This window comes from Hirundo rustica, chromosome 3 (assembly GCF_015227805.2).
Source record: "Hirundo rustica isolate bHirRus1 chromosome 3, bHirRus1.pri.v3, whole genome shotgun sequence".
NCBI classification, from domain to species: domain Eukaryota; kingdom Metazoa; phylum Chordata; class Aves; order Passeriformes; family Hirundinidae; genus Hirundo; species Hirundo rustica.
In genome coordinates this window covers 91,157,837-91,177,496 of record NC_053452.1, presented here as the reverse complement: position 1 = coordinate 91,177,496, position 19,660 = coordinate 91,157,837, and the positions used below count along the sequence as shown (strand labels likewise).

At 36.5% G+C, this 19,660-nt stretch overlaps 1 protein-coding gene across 1 annotated transcript in view; it reads left to right on the top strand.

The window, feature by feature from the left end:
• PRIM2 (DNA primase subunit 2) overlaps window positions 1–19,660 on the top strand; it is a 94,140-nt gene that overhangs the window by 62,330 nt on the left and 12,150 nt on the right. Inside the window, exon 10 of the mRNA XM_040059188.2 lies at window positions 18,636–18,762. Coding sequence (XP_039915122.1) covers window positions 18,636–18,762 — 127 coding nt within the window. The remainder of the gene's footprint in view (window positions 1–18,635; window positions 18,763–19,660) is intronic.

Here is a 19,660-nt window from a genome sequence, read left to right as displayed (position 1 = left end):
AGTTCCTTCAATGTGATATGATTTAGAAGAAGATAGGTAGTTTGTTAAAAAAGGCCTTCAAAATGCATTTTTTTTCACAAAGGTGTCAAGAGCATCTCTCAAGAGTGGCAGTAAATTTTGCAATGGAATGCCAATTGATTACTAGTTGTATTGAGTTTACGTGGCCAGGTTTGATAGTGGATGGGGCTACAGGGTTAGGTTCTGTGAGATGCTGCCAGGAGCTTCCCCCATTGTCCGACAGAGCTAATCCCAACTGGCTCCAAGAGGGACCCCCTGCTGGCCAGGGCTGAGCCCCTCAGCAGTGGTGGGTAGTACCTCTGGGATAACATCTTCAAGGAAAGGGGTAAAAATCCCCTTCACAATAGCAGCTTCAGCCAGTGAGAGGAGAGTGAGAATATGTGAGAGCAACGCAGCTCTGCAGACACCAAGGTCAGTGCAAAAGAATGAGGAGGAGATGCATCATGTGCCAGAGCTGTGATTCCCCTGCAGCCCATGGAGCGGATCATGGTGGAGCAGCTGTGCCCCTGCAGCCCATGAAGGACCGAGGTGGAAGAGATCCACTTGCATCCCGTGGAGGACCCCATGCTAGAGCAGAGGGGTGCTTGAAGCAGGCTGTGACCCAGTGGGAAGCCCATGCTGGAACAGGCTCCTGGCAGGACCTGTGGCCCCATGGAGAGAGGAGTGTACACAGGAGCAGGTTTGCTGGTGGGATTTGTGACCCCTTGGGCACTCACACTGCAGCGGGTTGTTTCTGAGGGACTGCACACCACAAAGGGACCATGCTGGAGCAATTTGTGATGAACTGCAGCATGTGAGAAGATTCAACATTGCAGAAGTTCATGGAGCACAGTTTCCTATGGGAGGGACCCCACTCTGGAGCAGGGGAAGAGTATAAGGAGTCCTCCCCCTGAGAAGGAAGGAGTGCCAGAAATGAGTGGTGAACTCCCATTTCCTGCCTGCCTGCACCACCTGTGGGAGGAGGTAGAGAAAATCAGGAGTAAACTCAAACCTGGAAGACAGGAGGGATGAGGAGCGAGTGTTTTAAGATTTGTTTTCATTTCTCATTTCCCTCATCTGATTTGATTGGTAATAAATTGCTTTTCCCAGTAGTCGAGTCTGTTTTGCCTGTGACAGTAGCTGATGAGTGATCCCTCTCTGTCCTTGTATTGTCCCATGAGTCCTTTGTTATATTTTCTCTCCTCTGTCCACCTGACAAGGGGAGTGAGAGAGAGACTTGGGTGGACACCTAACATCCAGCCAGGGTCCAACCCACAACACTAGTTAAATTCAGGAAAATCCAGAATTCTCAGTTGCCATATCCTGTGCTTAAAGGAACTGAAAGAATAAAAACAAGCCATTAGAAAGAATAACGGTGTAACAGCACACATTTTTTATTTCTGTTTTCAAAAAATATTGGGGAACACATCTGATTCTACCTACTTGTGCTTTGACCAAATATGTACATGCACATGTATGAAGACATGTATGCACCTTGGATCCTGTTTTCCATGACAGGGTCATAACTTTCTATGAATCAAACAAGGACTTTGGTTACTGCATTTTTCACAAGCAAGCTACTACTTCCATGTAATTTTGGTCCTTTTCAAGTTCTAGATACCGACTTCAGACTGAGATAAAAAAGAAAACTAATTTTTCATGCCTCTAACGGAGGTTGGTGGCCGTTGATTTTTCACAGTAGTGTCATACAACGTTTAATGCCTTGAAAAAAGGAAGATTAATACAATTCTTATTGCTATTTTCTTCTTTTGACATTTTTATTTTCTGGCATTGGTGGCATTGTTAATTTCCTGTAGAGTGGAGATAATTAATTACACTGTTTCATTTTACTGGAGCATTGTGAAGATACATGCATGATACTTTGTAAAGATGAAGGTTAATGATGTATTACCTACTGACTCTTAAATTGCAAAGAGAGAGTGTTCAATTTTCTGGAAATGGTTATGATTTCAAAATTGTTTGTTCATTTTTGTCTTTAATAGCTGTAACATCTATGTCAATTTTCAATCCTAAGAATCCTTGGCACACAACTTCAGCCTTCAGCAGGAAGGAGGTTACCATGAACACATTAGCAGTGAACTGGCTAAGCATCCAGGTCTCCAGGCTGAGCATAAGGCATATGGCCAATTTGCACCAAAAAGAACTCCTCCTGTGCTCTGAATAACTGATTCAGGCATATCTCAGGGCTCATTGATAAAAACACTGTAGAAAAGCTTTTAAGAAATTATTTTTTACCTTTGGAGAGGAATCCATGAAGTATGAATGAAGTGTGAAACTGCTTAGTCAGTGGGAAAATAAATCAAGTAGCACCTCCAAAGAAAGTGCTGAAACTGGTAGAGATGCTCTGTTGGTGGGGTGTGGGAGGGAATGGTCATGTGTTGGCATGTTCACAACAGGGACAAATGCAGAATGCAGAATAGAACATTTTCTAATTTAGGCACTGCAATTAAAATTACTCTGCAAATTGCTAGGTTAAGAGTGCCTAAATGGTAAATTGTTGTTTTTCAGATGAAAGTTTCAACAGCCAAACAGGAGTGGATGCATTACTTCTGAATGAATGGTTGTACCAATTGGCTTCATAACTTCAGTGTTATTTTAAGATATTTTTTTTTAATAAATTGTGATCTTACTCTAAACAGATATTGAGTCTCATAGATTCTTCCACTGTTCTTGTTGAAAAAATTAACTCCTGACCCTGTGTCAGGATTTAAAAAAAAAGAAAAAGAAAAAAAAGAAGATAGTGAGAGGGGGTGTAACTTCAGTGTGAATTAAAAATACACAAAGGTAATAAGTTGACAAGAAAAATTAAATAATTAGAGTACAAATGTAAAAGTGCTTTCATAGTTGAAAGTAAAGTCCTCTAACAGAGATCATTGTAGTGGAGATTGCTGCTGTTTTCAGATATTTTTATATTATTAACCTGTGAATATTAAAAGGAGTTGAAAGATAATGCAGTATTTCAAACAAAGGAAAGAAGGAATTCAGAATCAGGTTTTTTAAGGGCTTATTCAGTTACTTCTTTAGTTAATAGCCTGAGTCTGAGATTTTGATACAGACTGAAGGCCTTGAGGCAGCCCCTCATTTTTTGCTTTCCATTGCTAAATATACTTGTCATACATGTTCTTTTTCTCAGCAGTAATTGGTGTATGGTGGTACAAAATGCCCTCTTCTAGTACTCTGATTTTTTACCTCTTTGTGCAGTAGTAACAGTTGCTAGTTATACATTCCTGTGTTGAAAAGTAGTTCCTTTGGTACTGCAGTTTGATATTGTACTCATTTTAGTTATTATTGCATATGCGACTGAAGCCACCTTAAAATTGTGCAAGAGCGTGGGGGTTTATTTATTCAGCAAATCTCCAAAACTGTAGTATTACTACTTTTACAGAATTATCCTTGTGGCAGAACAGCTTTCTTGTCTTTGTGACTTCTTAGGGAAAATGAGACACTTAGCCCCTGCGTGTTAGGACTCTTTCTTCAGAGATGTGGCACTCAGGCTAGCAAAGCCTCTTACTCATCCTGACTCAGTCTTCCAGCTTAATTTACTTAGGCTCATAGGGCATGTTGTTTTCTATTGTAGTTGTTTGCAAATGGCAAGGAGCATGTTGTTTTCTAGTTGTCTGAGGTACGCCTCTTCATCTCCTTGCTAGTGAAGGTCCTTGTGACAGATGTTTTGCTGGAAGAAGAAAAAATAAAGTTTACTCAAATTCAACCTCGCTCAGAGTCTGTTATTTGTAAAGAAGCAAACCTTTCACAATGAAGCATTTGAACTTCAGTTGATCATTGATATATTCTACATGTTTCTTCCACACATGGTGGTCATGTATGGAGCTGAGGACAGATAAAGTGACACATACGGCATCAACAGGCAAAGAAATACGTCTCCTACTCTGTTAAAAAACAGTGAAATTTTGAGATGACAATACATCCCAAATTATAGTTCCAGTGACTATTTTCCTGGCTCTTTGATTTCTATTCCAAATGGTCTTAGGAGGTTCTTGAGTCTGGATTCAAGAGCCTTTGCCTTTATTGCAGAAAGCTGGTGATGAATGTTTCTACCAAGGCAAACCAGAAATTCCTTGGGGGGGAGCTTGGACTAGGGACCTCCTGAGGTCCTTTCCAGCCTGAATTACTCTGTGATTCTGCAGACAGGGCTGAATCCAGGTAGAAGCCCCTATTTGTGAGAGCCGGCCACTAGAGGGAGACAAGATAGTATGGAATAAACAAATATAATGTATAGATGTAAATTAGAAGTGTTTATATTCTAATGCTTTGTTAGTCTATACAATTATATTATTTAAAAAGCCCTGTGTATATAAATGAAAGTAGAAGTAGGCACTTGGCAATCTTCAGGTCAGTGATTTTAAACACATACAGCTATCCCCAGTGCAATTTAGCCCCAGTGCATGGGTGATACGGTGGTTCTTTAAAATAACCTCCACCTGCTCAAATCCTCAGGAATATTTTCTCTATCAGTCAGTTGGTTACATCTGGGTATAGTATTTTACTTTCTCATTTCTTAGAGATTCGTGGGTTGCTTTGCTCCTAGATTTTTTTTTTTTTTTCTTACTTGCCCCCTTTATATTGAGTAGTGCTGACCACTATTTTAGGAACGTTTTGATTCATAAATCAGAAAAGGATCTTTATTCTGTCACATTTTTAATTATCATTCTCTAATTGAATGTCATCTGCTATTTTTATTCTTGAATTATTTAAACTTTACAAATCTGCAGGCTAGAGTGACATTTTGGAGAGCAAGCCACAATATTTAACATCTAAGAGATAAAGATAAAATTGAAATCCCTCTATATGGATTAAAATCTCATTTTAAAAAATTGTACATCAGTAATAGTGTACTGCAAATAGGTGGCCAGGCTTGGATTCTCCTGAGATGTATAAAGGCTAAAATAGAACTTCAAGGTGATGATGTTTTCTCTTCTAGGATATATAAAACAAGATTGTAATAAAAGTGCAGCATATATTAGCAGTAAGATCTTATTTCCTGAATTCTGCAGTGGAGGACTGTGTCATGGTAACAAAGTGTTGATATAGTAAAGAATATTGTTGTTGCTTTCATTGGTTATCAGGGGTCTAGATATTCACATTATTGATTAAATTGTATTTTTGTGTTAAACTTATCATAAACTCATGAAGTTTTTTCCCTTCCACCAATGACTGTAAAAGTTAGCTTCAGTAGAACCACTTACTGTCGGTATTTGTTTTCGATTATTTGGAATTTATGTTTTCATACTCTAGTTGAAGTGAAATAGAACAAGTGAATTCTAAAGATTTTGAGTAAATATTTTTTATTATTGGCAAAATTAAATTCTATTTGTAACATTATTATATGCTGGATGGCAATACTTGTGTAGTAGAACTGTATGTTTCAAACAGTATGTTTCAGAATGTGTTTTGTATTCTACAAAGTTAGCTCTTGAAGTTTGTTTAATAACAAGCTACAAGTGATTTAATTGTCAGAAGAAACATGAAAATGCATTTTTTATTTGCATGGCTAATTTTTATTCCCAAACTTACTGTTTAATTGACATTAAACCTTTCTTTCAGTGCAAGTTCAAAGAAAGATGCAGTGATGTGCAGTTAGGGGCCTCAAGACAGTAATTAGATGGTACAAGGCATCCTAGGCATGTAGGCTTGAAGTAAAAATTAATATTTAATTTGAATTTTAACGCCAAAGGCTAAAGAAAAGAGCCAGGTAAAGAAAAGAAAGCCAAATCTATGAAATCAGAGTATTTGTGCATAACTGCAAAGTGACTGAACCAAGGTGTTGAGTTATATGTTGAGATGTTTGTTTGGAACTGAACAGCCTCTGAGACAAGTCATACGCTGAACACCATGTTAAAAAGCTATTCATGTTAGTTTCCAGAAATCAGCTTAATATCAGTGAGTCAAACATCAGGAGATCTACTCCTTTCATATAACTTCCTTAATGGGTTTTTTGCATACGAATTGAAGCCTGGAGGAGAACAGGTGTGTTGTTCAAATGGGACGTAACTGTTTCTGAAGGTGATGCTCACATGAAGACAGATGGCTGCTGAGATCGATTAGTTGCCTTGATTCTGGCTGAAGAGAATAGTCTGGAGTCCCTTTTGTATTTAAATAAGCAATATGGAGAAGAGATGTTTTGAGTGAATTTGTTTTATAGTAAAAAATTTATACAACCAGGCATGAGAACTAAAAGCATGACGTCAAGCTATAAATAGATGGATTACTGGTGTTACATTTGAGTCAAGATGAATTTGTAGTATTCTTGCTGGTTGTAGCTGGAAAATAATTTTGTTTTATTTTCCTTTGGCAGTGGTAGTTTGCTAATAAGCAGTGAGGAGTAAAACTAAAATAACTGAAAATCCTGAGGACTTATTTTGTGGCAGCTATTATTATTCACCGTTTGATTCCAGATGAATGGCTGGAGCTGAGCCTGGCAACTAGGATTTTCTTGAAAAACCTCTGTCATCTGGCCACAGAGTTTAGAATCATAAAAATCACAATATCCTTCTTTAGCTGAATGAAAATAAGCTTCAATTGCCATTAAAATTGGGGGTTTTTGGCTTTATGGCTATCACAGTATGTGTGTTAAGTCTGTGCAAGATTCTGGCTGTCATGTATTGTTATTTAAAGTTGTGTTCTATAGGTGGGAATTTGTCCTTTGTTTCCTTCATGTCATGTGTGTCCTGTGCACATTTGCTTATGCTTGCTAGCATTCTGTTCTCTTCTCTTCTGGAGTGCTTCAGAATTTTGAAAGCTCATCGGAGTCCTGTTGGTGGATTACTGACACACTGGCCTGCGTGTTCTGGTTTTGTCCATTTGTTTTGTGTGCATATTGCTGTGTGACTACAACAATAGGAAGCACATCTGTAATGGATTCTGGAAGTGAGAGGACTGAGAAAGCACATTCACAGGGGTTGCATTTGATTGTATTCCAAGAAGGAGGGTGCTTAAGGACATGGCTTAGTGGTGGATTTGGCAGTGTTAAATTTGTGATTGGGCTCAATCTTGAAACATAAATTATTCTAACATAACATAAAATATTCTAACATAACATAAATTATTCTATGTTTTTGTGATCATACTTTAATAACTTCTTGCAGAGTTCTGTTAAATTCTTCCAAATCATAAGAAGGAACTAGGACAAGATTCCTTGCTTGCTGTATCAGTAGAGATGATTAGCAATGCTGTAAAGGTATAACCGTGGCTAGAGGGAAGTCCCTGTTAGTGTTGTCAGTGTTACTTGTGTTTAGTCTTGTGTACACAGTGATTCTGGAAGGACTGCAGAAAATAAGCTCATCTAATCAGAGCTAGAGATAGCTGGTTTTTTTCCTGTTTAATTAAGCATTGTGAGATCAAATCAGAATTGTTTAAAGTTGTTTGCATCAGATAATGGTTTTTATTAGGACTTAGATATAGTATGGAATTGCTGTCATTCAAACAACATGCCACGTTGCATTTGCGGATGTTGCTGCCGGATGTGATTTATACTACAAGTTTTAAAAAGCAGTTGATACCATCTCTTCTTTCCCGATGGATAAAAAATTCTGACTTCACTGCAAAGAGATTTACCAGTAACACTACAGTGTTCACAGTTCTCACATAAATTTTGCTGCTCATAGATGTTGCTGCTCTAACCTCTTTACTAAACAAAAAAAAAATACAGATTTTTCTGTGGCTGTTTCTCTTATATTTTGTTTTACTTTTGGTTACAAATCAAACAAGTAAACAAAGCACATCATAATTCCAGTTGATACATAAGAAGTCAGATAATGAAAAACTAGATGTGACTATAAGATACATTTTCCACTTTTTTTAGGAAAGTAAGATGAAAGTAATTCTTTTCACCATTTCTGCCCATACACTATATACGTAATCAACACTGAAAAGGTACTGTTAACTTACAACTTTATGTAAACATAAATACATAAATACACATGCACAGACCTTCCAAGGGTAGATTGGCAAGGGAATAATCTGTATTCACTTGATACTGTTTTCTTTCAGTTTGCATATACTTTGTTCTTTTGACTGAAACACTGGAAGTTCTGAGCACTAGAAGGAATAAAAACAAAATAGATCCTTTTTTTACCTTTTACTTGTAAGAATTTATTTTACTTTTAAACAGTATTGCCTGACCTTTGAAACCCAAGGTGCTTGCAGGTTTATCAGTGAAGTTAAGGATTCTAAGGAGGAAATGTCTTTGGGACATCATTATGTTTTAATTGTGCCCTGTAGCTAATGTAGATACATATTAAACTCAGCCATATTTCCATGTATTTCCCTCTGAAACTTCCCTTTCTCAAGCCTTAAATTAAAAATCAGCATATCAGTGTCTCTTACAGTTATCTAAGCTTAGGAATATTGACAGAAATCCCTTTCACTTTCATTTTATAACTTTTTCATAAGAGAGTATTTTTGTTACAGAAACTTCTAATTAAGAAAACACTAGTTTTTACATAACGGATTCAAATTCTTAAAGCAGTATTTCTTAAATGAAATGGATATTGTAAAGACCCATTGTTTTTCACCATATTTTTGTTTCATGGGTGTTATTCCAATGGATCCCAACTGAAAATGAAATTGAGGTACTAGAAAACATTGAACATTAGATTGTAATATACATGAAGGCTATAGTGTGCACTTAAGTATTTGAGGAATTACAGTAATAAGTGATGGTAAAAATATGTGCTCTTTCGCTCCAAACTCAATCCCTTTTTCAATTTTCCCTGTTGTTCTTGTTGAAACTGGACTCTGCAGTCTTTGTTGTAATGCCAAGGTTATGGTGGCATTTGCCTATGATTATGCACTGTAAAATTCTTTAATTTGTTCAGCATTTTTTTACCTGTAAAAAATGTATGATTTTCTGTTTTCATCTTCTGAATCACATTAAAAGGGAAAATTTGGGGTAGTCTTTCACCCTGTGGCATGTCTCAGTGATAGAGAAGAGCTCTAGCTATAATCTCTCTTCCAGGACATTAACAGTGCTAGCGAAGTTTTAGTGGTGTTTAACTGTGCAAGCTACTATAAAAAGAAATAGGATCACTTTCTGTAGTTGTTACATATTAGACACAGAAATCTGTATTTAATAATCTGATGTATGAGCTGGTTGGTGATATGGTTCTTGCAGTGAAGAGAGTGAAAGCAATAATTATCTTTCCTGTACTAAAACTAATTTAGATCAGAATGTGCTCTCTTATGACTTACTTTCTTCTCAGCAACACACATTGCTGTAGATATTCCATGATGTAGTGTCTTGTTAGAACTGCATGTATAAAAATGAATGTTGAAGCCAGACCTTTAATTTTCTAAGATTCCTTTTGTAGTTCGGAATCACTTGTCAGTCTTTGTGCCTCATTATCAGTGTAGATGGACTGTACTTGTCAGAAGAGGTTTCTGTTTTATTGGCCCTTGCAGCAGCTGCAAGAAAGTCATTCCATGACATTTTAAGAAAAGTAATAGATGGATTTGCCTATGTGGCTGTTCAATTTCTAAGTTTAGGGATATTGAAGTATCTGAGTGTCACTAAATATAGAGCTTTTAGCAGACTCTTGAATACCTTCTTAACCATACACCTCTCTCTAACCATCTGCTGGAAAATGCCCATTGCACATTGCTGCACACACCACTGGTAATGTATTTGAGCTCTTTGGCTATTTACTCCAAGTTCTCAGACAGGGTTAGCAGTTTTTGAGATGCAAATCTTTTCATCCCTGTCTTTTTATTGCCCTCCAGGACAAGCTGAATGACACAGCAGATCTCTTCCTGTTTTGTTCCTCTGCTTTTTGAACAGAAAAGTTTTGATAGATTCTTTTTTAATCTTGATACTCTTAGTTGAAGCAATTCTTTAAAATAATTTTATCAAACATTCAGATATCCTGTAATTGTGTAAACTGTTTTCAAAAACAAACCCCAGAATTCTGAATACTTTTTTTTTTAAATAATGTCCATATAATTGCTGTAAGATTATATAGCTGTCGTATTCAGTCTATATTCTGCCAGTAAATCATGGCTATATTTCATATTCAGTCATCCAGAAAAGCAGCATATTGTATCAAATGTGCACTCTGCTGATATATCACAGTAGGCATGATGTAAATAAAAATGTACTTTTGCTTTCAGAATTGATTTAACATTCTGCCTCATGTCTTTGAAATCTGTTGAATCTCATGAATAAAGGCGGAACAGCTCTTCATACATTATTTGTTCTATGTGCAATTTGTGTTTTGGAAATTTAATATATTGATTTAGGAAAGGGAAATGACTGTGATGCGGCTTAAGTATTTCGACATTATGGGTGTTACTAATTCTTGAAGGAAGGTTGGATTCTAATTTTGTATGAAATGTACAATGCTATTTAGCTGTGAAACGGAATTCCATAGAATGTGGTATGTGCTAGGCTTTTACTTCTCTTTGCATCCCATCTTAAGTCTCCTTACAAAGAAGAGAAACAAAATGTCTGCAAATATGGTTTCTTTGTGGGTCTTTTGGGGTTTTGGATTGTTTTGATCGTTTGTTTTCTGCTTCCCTGTTTTTCTTTTGGTCCCCTGCTGTACAAGTGGAAATGTGTATGGCAAGTTTTACTGTTTAAATTCCAGTTTTTATTTTGAGTACTCAATGGAGTTGAATTTTGGGCATGGAAACTGGAGCAATACTAATAATTCTAACAAACTTTATTTTTTAAAAAAACAATTACAATAGTTGGGCTCCTTCTTTTACTTTGTTACCACAGTTATTTCCCTGTTTTTAGGAGTTTACAGCAGGCAATGAAGATGAGATGTGTGTTACTTCTTCTGAGACAATTCAGAGCAGTCTGGTAGTAGAGCTTCTGTATTCTTCTGTATTCCCATTTTCCCTGCAGTCAAGTAATCTTTTAGTCAAGAAAAAAAAAAATAAAACAAACAAACAGACAAAAAAAGGAAAATAGGCTTTTTTGAAACAAGCTTTCTTTTGTCAAGTGCAGAGAGGCTCTTGTCATAATTGCAGTCTCAAGTTGAAATATGTCTTGATTATAGTGCACTTTGCATAAGACGGAATATACAATTATATAAAATGCTCTTTGTATATAAGCAGTTATTCATTATGACATCAAGGGCTGATACCTGGTTTTCTGCACTTCTGTTTGATCATTACCTTAAAATCTAATATTGTCTTTTATTGTCCTGTTAATAAATAAAAATATCTGGTTTTACAGCAGAGTTTTTAGAGAGAGAATGCCAGTGATCTTGAGCCAAACTATGCTGTTAGGAAGGTTCCAATATCTGGTTTACTCTTTGTTCAAAAGGGTTAACAAACATCAACCATCCATGTACTATTTTGTGTTTCACTGCCTTGCTTTTGTCATTCTTTTATGACTGCCTCAAAAAAGTTGTGTATATGTTTCTAGACTAGTCATAAGGAATACTTATTGTCTGAGGAAATTTCTTCATTATTCAGTCTCTCCTTGTTATTTTAAGAATGATTTGATTTTTTTTTCCCAGTGATCAATTTATCTAGAAAATAAATATTTTTTTAAAAGATCTGCATTTATACTGAGGATTTGCTGACATCTTGAAACATGTGATTGGGACTTAATATCCTTTTGTTCTGTCACTGATCCTTGTCCAAGAGGTTTAACCATGTCTCAGTAAAAGGCCGGGGGTTTTGTCACAGTTGTATCAAATTTTGATAATTTTGTCACTTTGGTTGAAGGGATGTTTTTCAGTCACTGATTCTCTTTGAGTGATGCTGCTGCATTTGAAAATCTGAAGCTTCAAAATTATAGAACATCATATGAGAGCATTCTTGTTTAGAGAATTGACAGAGCTTAAACTAGCAGTAGGAAATTAGTTTCTGGACTTTGTGTCCCTGGCCAGTCTTCATGCACGTTCTCTGTGAATCTGTAATACATGGTGCTGTGGCATACATATAAGTATGGATTTCTCTCAGTTTTGATACAGACATACTGAATTTCTTTTCTCCTTGATATACGTTCTCTTTACACTTGGATAATAAACTGCCATTATGACCAATAGAAATCTAGCCTATATAGTCAATAGTGTCTAGAGAATGATTTATTTAATGAGCCTCCTGGGCAAATGGAATTGCTCCCCAGACTCCTCTGATTGAATTGATCACCATTGATGGTAATGGGAGATGTCTGGATTTAGATGTTTGAAATGGAATCTTATTTCTGCAGATGCAGTTAGTTACTACTCTACTTTTGTTGAACTTTCTTAGTTATCAAAATAAAAATAGAGAGAGGATTCCCGCCCCTGCCCCACCCAAATTAAAACATCCCCCCTCAACAAGCCACAAGTGACACATAGTAAATTTTCTCACCATGTGCTGACCTATGCCCCCTCAGTCCCTATGCAGTGACCAGCAGCACCCACACAACTTAGAGCAGTTTATGTACCGAGCATGATTTCTGTGGTATGGAATAACTCTCAGCTTCTGTCGGTTCTTCCTCCCAGTTTCTCGTGCACCTCCTCACTGGCAGAGCATGGGAAACTGAGAAGTCCTTGACTCAGAGCAAGCACTAATTATAAACCAAAGCATCAATGTGTTAACGACATACTAAATCCAAAACATAGCACCCTACCAGCTACTGGAAATAAAATCAACTTTATCCCAACTGAAACCATCAGAAAAATTTAGATACAGAAAGAAATATTGCAATGATTTGAAGTAGCTAATAAAATCTTTTCTAGGTGACCAAACATGTGCCTAAGAAAAAACTAAGTTGTTATAGAGACAGTTTTAAGATGTGTTGTGCTGGTAATCTGATGCATTGTCTTGAGGCAGACGACAGCCTGCTGTGGTTTATGTTTTACTTTTCCTGGTTCAAAGTCTTGGTGCATGTAAATGTGTGAAGAAATTGTGTACATAAATTGTGTATTTAGCTAAATTATACAAAGGCAAGCTTAGACTGCTGTAAATAAAAACCTGTGGTATCATATGTTTGCTAGTTCATCAGCCACACACTTTATACTCATATGGGTAGTATACAAGGTGTTTGACTGATATAAAAAAATCTGATTTTCTTGTAGTAGATGAAACCATCTCCAGGGCTAAGTGGTTCTTGCCTCATGTAGTTTGATAATTCTGGACCTGGAGGAGAAGAGGTTTTTTTATACCACTGTGAATTGGTCTGTGCTTACTGCTACACAATGTAATAGTTTTCCAGCTTGGTTTTAGGTGATGTCTCTGATCTGTACCTTTGAGATAGAAATTGGGCTACAGGATGGTAATTTAAGACAAATTTTTGTTGTTGGCAGATAGAGAAGCATTTATTTGTGCTCCTAAATACAACTGTGCTTGCAAAAAGATAATGTCAAGTTGAGGTTATTTTAGGAATGAGCTTAAAAAAAGAAAAGTTGCTTGGATAAAGATATGCCAACTAAGCAGTGTCAACAATAATGATTTAAGTGACTGCCTAGGAAATGGATGAAAAGGAGAACCAATTATTTCAGCAGATACACGACTGTGTGAGATAAATTTATGAATTTGAAGCTGTTATCTATACAGACTCAGCAATTTTAGACAGGAAATTACCCAATGACTGTTTAAAAAAAAGGTGTTAAGCCATTACTTCTTTGAATTTTGCAGACTTGGAGCTAATCAGATGGACAGTCAAGAAGATAGACAAAGTTAGTGCACCATTTTGCTTAGTTGATAGACTTTAAATAAATAAAAAAATTTCCCAGTATTATAAGAAGTAGATGCATAAAATCGTACAAGAATATATAAAAGTAGTTTTAACTGAAACATGAAAGTTTTGTGGAAGTGCAAACCTGAGCATACAGGGCTTGCAACACCTTTGAGCAAATTATTTTCCATCCTAATATGCATGCTGAATATCAGATTTGATAACAAATTTTATGGGACACCTAGTTCTATTTACAGATACTAACCTGCAAATAATGGCAAGTGATATAAGGAAGGTAACTGCCAGGGATGCCAGGATGCCTATTGTTCAGTGCCTGGAGTGGCTAGGGAATGTCATTTCTTGTCGCTCTCTTTTGAAAGTGTGTTCTGTTATATCAAACTGATAATTATGGGGCAGACAGGAGCCATGCTTTCCTGCTTTGTCTGTTGAAAACTTTCCTTCAAAGGAAAACATGCACCTGCCAAATGGTCCTCAAATTTTAGGAACATCCTCATTCCATATCTAAAGATCTTGTATGCGTTTATGTGAGAAGAACTTATTGAACAAAGCCTTTCCTGAACTTCCAATCTGGAATATTGTAATCTGATATTAGGCTATACCAATTGCAAATTTATAGTTTTTACATGTCTGTATCTATAGCCATTCCTTTTTATTTATACTATAATCTGTAACTTCTATATCTTCGAGTGAAGGCTGTCTAGTACCGTACATAAGTACGTAATGCCTTAACTAACATTTACTAGACAAATTAATCTGCATTACCCTGATACTCATGTGATTCTACCCCATAAAAGCAAAAGGTAAGTGCCTGGCTACAGTACACTTATCTATACCAAATGAACTGTCTCCCAAGCCTCCTTGATTCTGGCTTTGGACTGTCGGTTTTGTGCCACTTACCAGTACTAAGAGTTTTGTTTCTTATAGGGAGAGGTTGTCTAAGAAAGCCTCAGTGCCACCAGGATACCCGCTGTCACCGTTAGCACATTGAGTATCGTACAGTGGACATGTCAGTTCTTTACAACAGACACTGGTGCATAGAACCTCAAAACTACCCACTTGTCTGGTCTGAAGTGCTCTGCTGATATCACGTGCATCCTACAGCCATGCCTAAAGGAAAGAGAAGTCCCTAAAAAACTTTGTCTTTAGTGACCAAGTTAAAGAGTTAAAGCTTGGAGAGTTGACTTGCAGTATTTTTAAAACAAAAATTCACCCTGCTGCTAATGCCTGGACTTGCACATTCCAAGATCCAAGTGACAATTTTTGATAGGGCTGTCTTTGCCTCAGCTTCTTGGCCTCAGTGTGAATCCTTCATTGCTTAAATAAGATGTATTTCTTGATATCTTTCCCCCTTGCCAAAGCCATGGCCCATTCACCTCACACATAAACTATAAATATGTTGCAGATTTTAGAAAGCTCAGAGAGCTAAATAGAGGCAAAGTAAGTGAGATGGTCCTGACATGGGCCATACAGTTAAAATGTTGTAGAGAATCCTTGCTGTCAAGTGTGACCAGCAGGAGCTCATCTCAATAGTGTAATGATGTTGCTTCAGTATTACTATTTCATAGTAACTTTCATAGCAGTTTCTGTTGATATTTAGCACAAATGTGGTGGGATGTGTAGAACGTACCCAGCTTTTCTATGAGTAATTTTTTGGTTTTGTGTTTGTTTCATCTCAGTGGAAACTGTCACGCAGAGTACACGGGAAATGTACTTGCTCCTGCAGCATCATTACTGTTGAGCAAGTTCATATCAGGGTTCAATAAGACCCTCAAAAGTTCTTACAAAAATCACCAAAAAGGTTTGATGATTTTTCAAATCACTCGAGTCTGACCTTTTACAGGTTGTTGCCATAATGCCCTTTTAATAGAATGCAGTTAGAATAGATGGCAATAAGTAGTTTGGTGGGGTTTTAAGCTATTTCTCTAGAATAGTTTAAAACAAAGCAATTTATAAGCAATTAAAATGACCCTGCAAACACCTACATGCATGATATGTGCAGTCTATAATTTATTTTGTTCAAGGAACTTTAATTGAACCGCTTCAATTTGGAGTGTTAGATTAAATAGGAAGGAACAGATCCTACTGTCTTCTTGTTTCTGCAGATTTCAAACATGTCTGATTTTACATCGATCCTTTTTCTAGCAAAACAGGTTGCTCCTCGTGGTTATTTTTTTTTCTCCTTTATGCACATCCTAGAGTAATGGTATTAGGAAAGAATGAGGCAGACCATGGAGTTCATTCCCCAGTGCACAAAGAAGGCTGCTCTGCAGGATGTGTTTTCTGTAGTGAAATGCCCCAATTCGTGGTTTCTTCCTGCTGAGGAGGACCACACAGCCTGTCAGATGTTTGCCCTGCTAAAATCCTGCTTCCTTGATCAAGGATAAGAAAAAACTGAATCACAGGGATGAGACAGCTCTCAGTGATGCATGTGACTGCACATGTGCCAACTTGCCCCACGTAGCTGTGCTATTCTCTGCCATCTGCCACTGCAAAAAGAGAGAACCAAACGATTACAAGAAAACTACGAGAAAATACCAAACCTGTCCCCAGGCTGTGTTGTTCCTATGTAGCTGTTTCTATTTACTGCAAGAGCTGCTTCTCAGCATAAAGTAATGAATTAGTTACTAAAAGTAATTTCTGTGGGCATTAAGGCGAGGGATGTGAGAAGTACAGCTCAAGATTTTAGTATACAGAACTGTTAAACAGGGGTGTTAATTTTCTAGGAAACTAAGCAGTACCTCCTGAAGCATTCATGATTTGCTTTACCCTTGAAAAAAATTTAGTCTAACTTAATTGCTTTCTCAAATATCCTTTGTTAAGAAGATGAAATGTGCTTTAATTCTTCTTTTGAAAAGGAGGAAATATTCCAGAGCTTCTGTTTAGAAGAATAGGTGGCTACAGGATCACAGATTCCATCTTCAGTTTAACAGGTTCATGCAGAGATTGGAATTTAAAATGCAGCCATCTTTTATTTGATCTTTGCTGTGTTTGAGGAGTAACCAGACCATTTGCAGCTCCAAGAGGAGCAGCAGCAGGACTTGTTCAGCAGCTGCTGGTGCCCTGTGAAGAGGTGAGGAGCTGTTCCCTGATCCTTTGAGTGTGAGCACACACCTAGAGAATTCTTTCTAATGAGTTGGTAAGCCCAACTCTGTTTTTAGAAAAAGTAGCGTTCATTTGCTATTCAACCAACCAGTTCTTTTATCTCCTGAGCAAAAAGGCTGACTAGATAGGAAGGAGTATTCCCACCTGCTTGATCCTGCCTGTGGCTGTGCTGGAAAACAAAATGTTGTTTTCTCTCTTTTCTTCTCCTTCCTGCTTTTTAAAAAGTCTTTTCAAGTAGAGTAAAGTCACTTTGTCAAATGCACAGTATGGATTAATTAATCAATGTTTGTTCAGAGCTTTGGATGTCCTTAAGCCTTATTAGGGATGAGTGCTGAATTTTAGTTGTCGTCTTGTATTGACTTGATTATGAGCAGCATCTTGATGAAGAAGTTTCTTTTTTTACTGTTTGAGTCAGGTGCAATTTAGGATTTTATTCTCAAAGTCTCTGTGTATTTTTATACACATTTATCATGTATATTTGCATGGTATGTTATAGAGTTTCAAGTAACTATATTTTCAAAATCATTGAAGTGTTTTATACTAAAACAAAAACAGAAACAAAAAAAACCCCAACCCCCCTATGTTTCTATTTTGTTTTTGTCATCTTTAGGCCAGTCAAGAGATTTCATAGGTATATAAATATCCTGAAGTACTATTTGGCCATCCACAGGCCAAATAGGGAACTACTTTTATTGGTAGAAATGAGAATATCCTTGCAGTGGTAGTGTTAATAGTGGTATGTTTGAATGATTTTTCTCAATATATTACATTGCCTTCTATTAGTAAAATACCAGAGTCAGAGTAAAAAAATAATTTAAAATGGGTCTTGAGAAGAAAACTTAAATTCTTATGGGAGTTGTCTATGTTTCAATGAAGATTTTGAGATTAATGCTATAATTTTGAATTGAGCAATAGCAGAGTTGTTCCTTTTATTATTGTCATAGTTCTTTTTTGAGGCAAAAAGAGACTGGAGAGGTGTAATTCTAAATATGATGCTTCATTATGTTATCATATTTGTGGGTTTTAGAACTTGAAGTATGTTATTTGAACAAATGTTCCTTGTTGTCTTATAGTAGCTAATGCAATTTAATGGAATCTATATATTAAGTAATCTGTTTGCTCTACAAATTTTATATCACCCATTAGCACATAAAAATGATATGAACTCATGCAGTTGAATGGTTTCCACAGGACTTATCTAAAATAATATATTGATAATTTTGTGTTCTGCTGTAAAGATAAATGTTTGATTACATCTATATCCTTTAGAAGATTTCATTTTATTGGAGGCATTCGTAGTCTATGGGTAGACAAAAGAGCAAACTTTTCTTATACAAGCGAAGTATGTTTCATTTTAGAATCTGAAGAATTTAACTTCAGTGCTGAAGTATAGACGTAGCATTATACTTTGGGAGAACAAGAACGTAAACCCAAGTAAAGCAGTCTGTATTTCTGTTTTTTTTTTCTCTGATCAGACAATCAATTTATGGACATTTGTGTAGGATTTTAAATTACCATGTTTTCTCCATTTACTAATATTGGGGTGTCCAAAATTTTGACCTTTATATCATTTTATCTTTAAAGCCATTACAGAACCAGCTGAAGAGACCTTTAATCAATGCAGTCACACACTTCTCTTGAATTGTGTCTGTAAAGCATGTATGCAAGTTTGCATAATATATGCACAATATAAATGCAAGTTTGTGTAATATAAACCCAAAGCTAGCAGTCAGCAAATAGGCTTTTATTTTCCTCAGTTTGAGTACGTTTGGAAAATTTATTTTGTTATTCAATATTTCTATTTGCAGAGAAGATAGCATTACTGACCCAATATCTAAGAATTTATTCTTCTGGTTTTATTCAGTTTGACAAAGGATATGCTTACAGCATTCGTCACAACTATGGGAAAGAAGGAAAGAGGACTGATTATACCCCATACAGCTGCATGAAGATTATCATGTCCAATCCACCAAGCCAAGGAGATTATCATGGTGAGTTCCTTAAGGGGAAAACCCCCAAGCATTTACAGGTTCATGCAGAGATTGGAATTTAAAATGCAGCCATCTTTCTATTTGATCTTTGCTGTGTTTGAGGAGTAACCAGACCATTTGCAGCTCCAAGAGGAGCAGCAGCAGGACTTGTTCAGCAAACAGCAGAATCCCTTGGCTAGAGAAGTTATTCCCTCCTGTAGTCTCTTAAATTATGTATTTAATTTCCAGACCATAGGGGTCTTGAGCTGTCCTCTTTAGATCAGACTTGATAACTACTGGTTTTATATACATTGTGTCATGTAGTCCAAGGAGACTTTAAATATGCAGATACTTTAAGAAATGACCAATTAGAGGTGTTCTGAGATATGAATTCAATCATACAGGAAGTTTGAAGTTTGCTAGGGTATTTTAAAATCTCCTACAGTTGTATGACTAAACATGGAAAACCTGCACTCGCTTCACTGTTGTTATGCTAAGTCTTTCATTCATTTGTGTCTCAAAACTCACTCTAGGACAAAAAAAATCCACTTTTACTTAGGTGGTGGAACTTTTGAAGTACTTAAAAGGTGATATTTTTACAACGCTCTATGCTTTTAAAGACCAGTTGTCTCTCATTACTTTTATTTTCTTGTCTTTTTTCCAGAGACATTAAATGTACCAACACAGTCATTGTTAGTCAGGAACCAACTTAAACTCTTTTCCTGTCAGTGAATAATAACTGTGGCCTGTTTATGGTGGGATATTTTATGTGACTCTTGAGCCTGTGGTGCCCTGATAACTCTGCAGTAGAGTAATTATTTAAAGAAAAAAAAAAAAGCAATTGTACACATGGGTAATTAACTTTCCTATTAATAAGCTGTTAGACAATTAGGAACAGCTTAGCTGGTCTCTTGAGTGC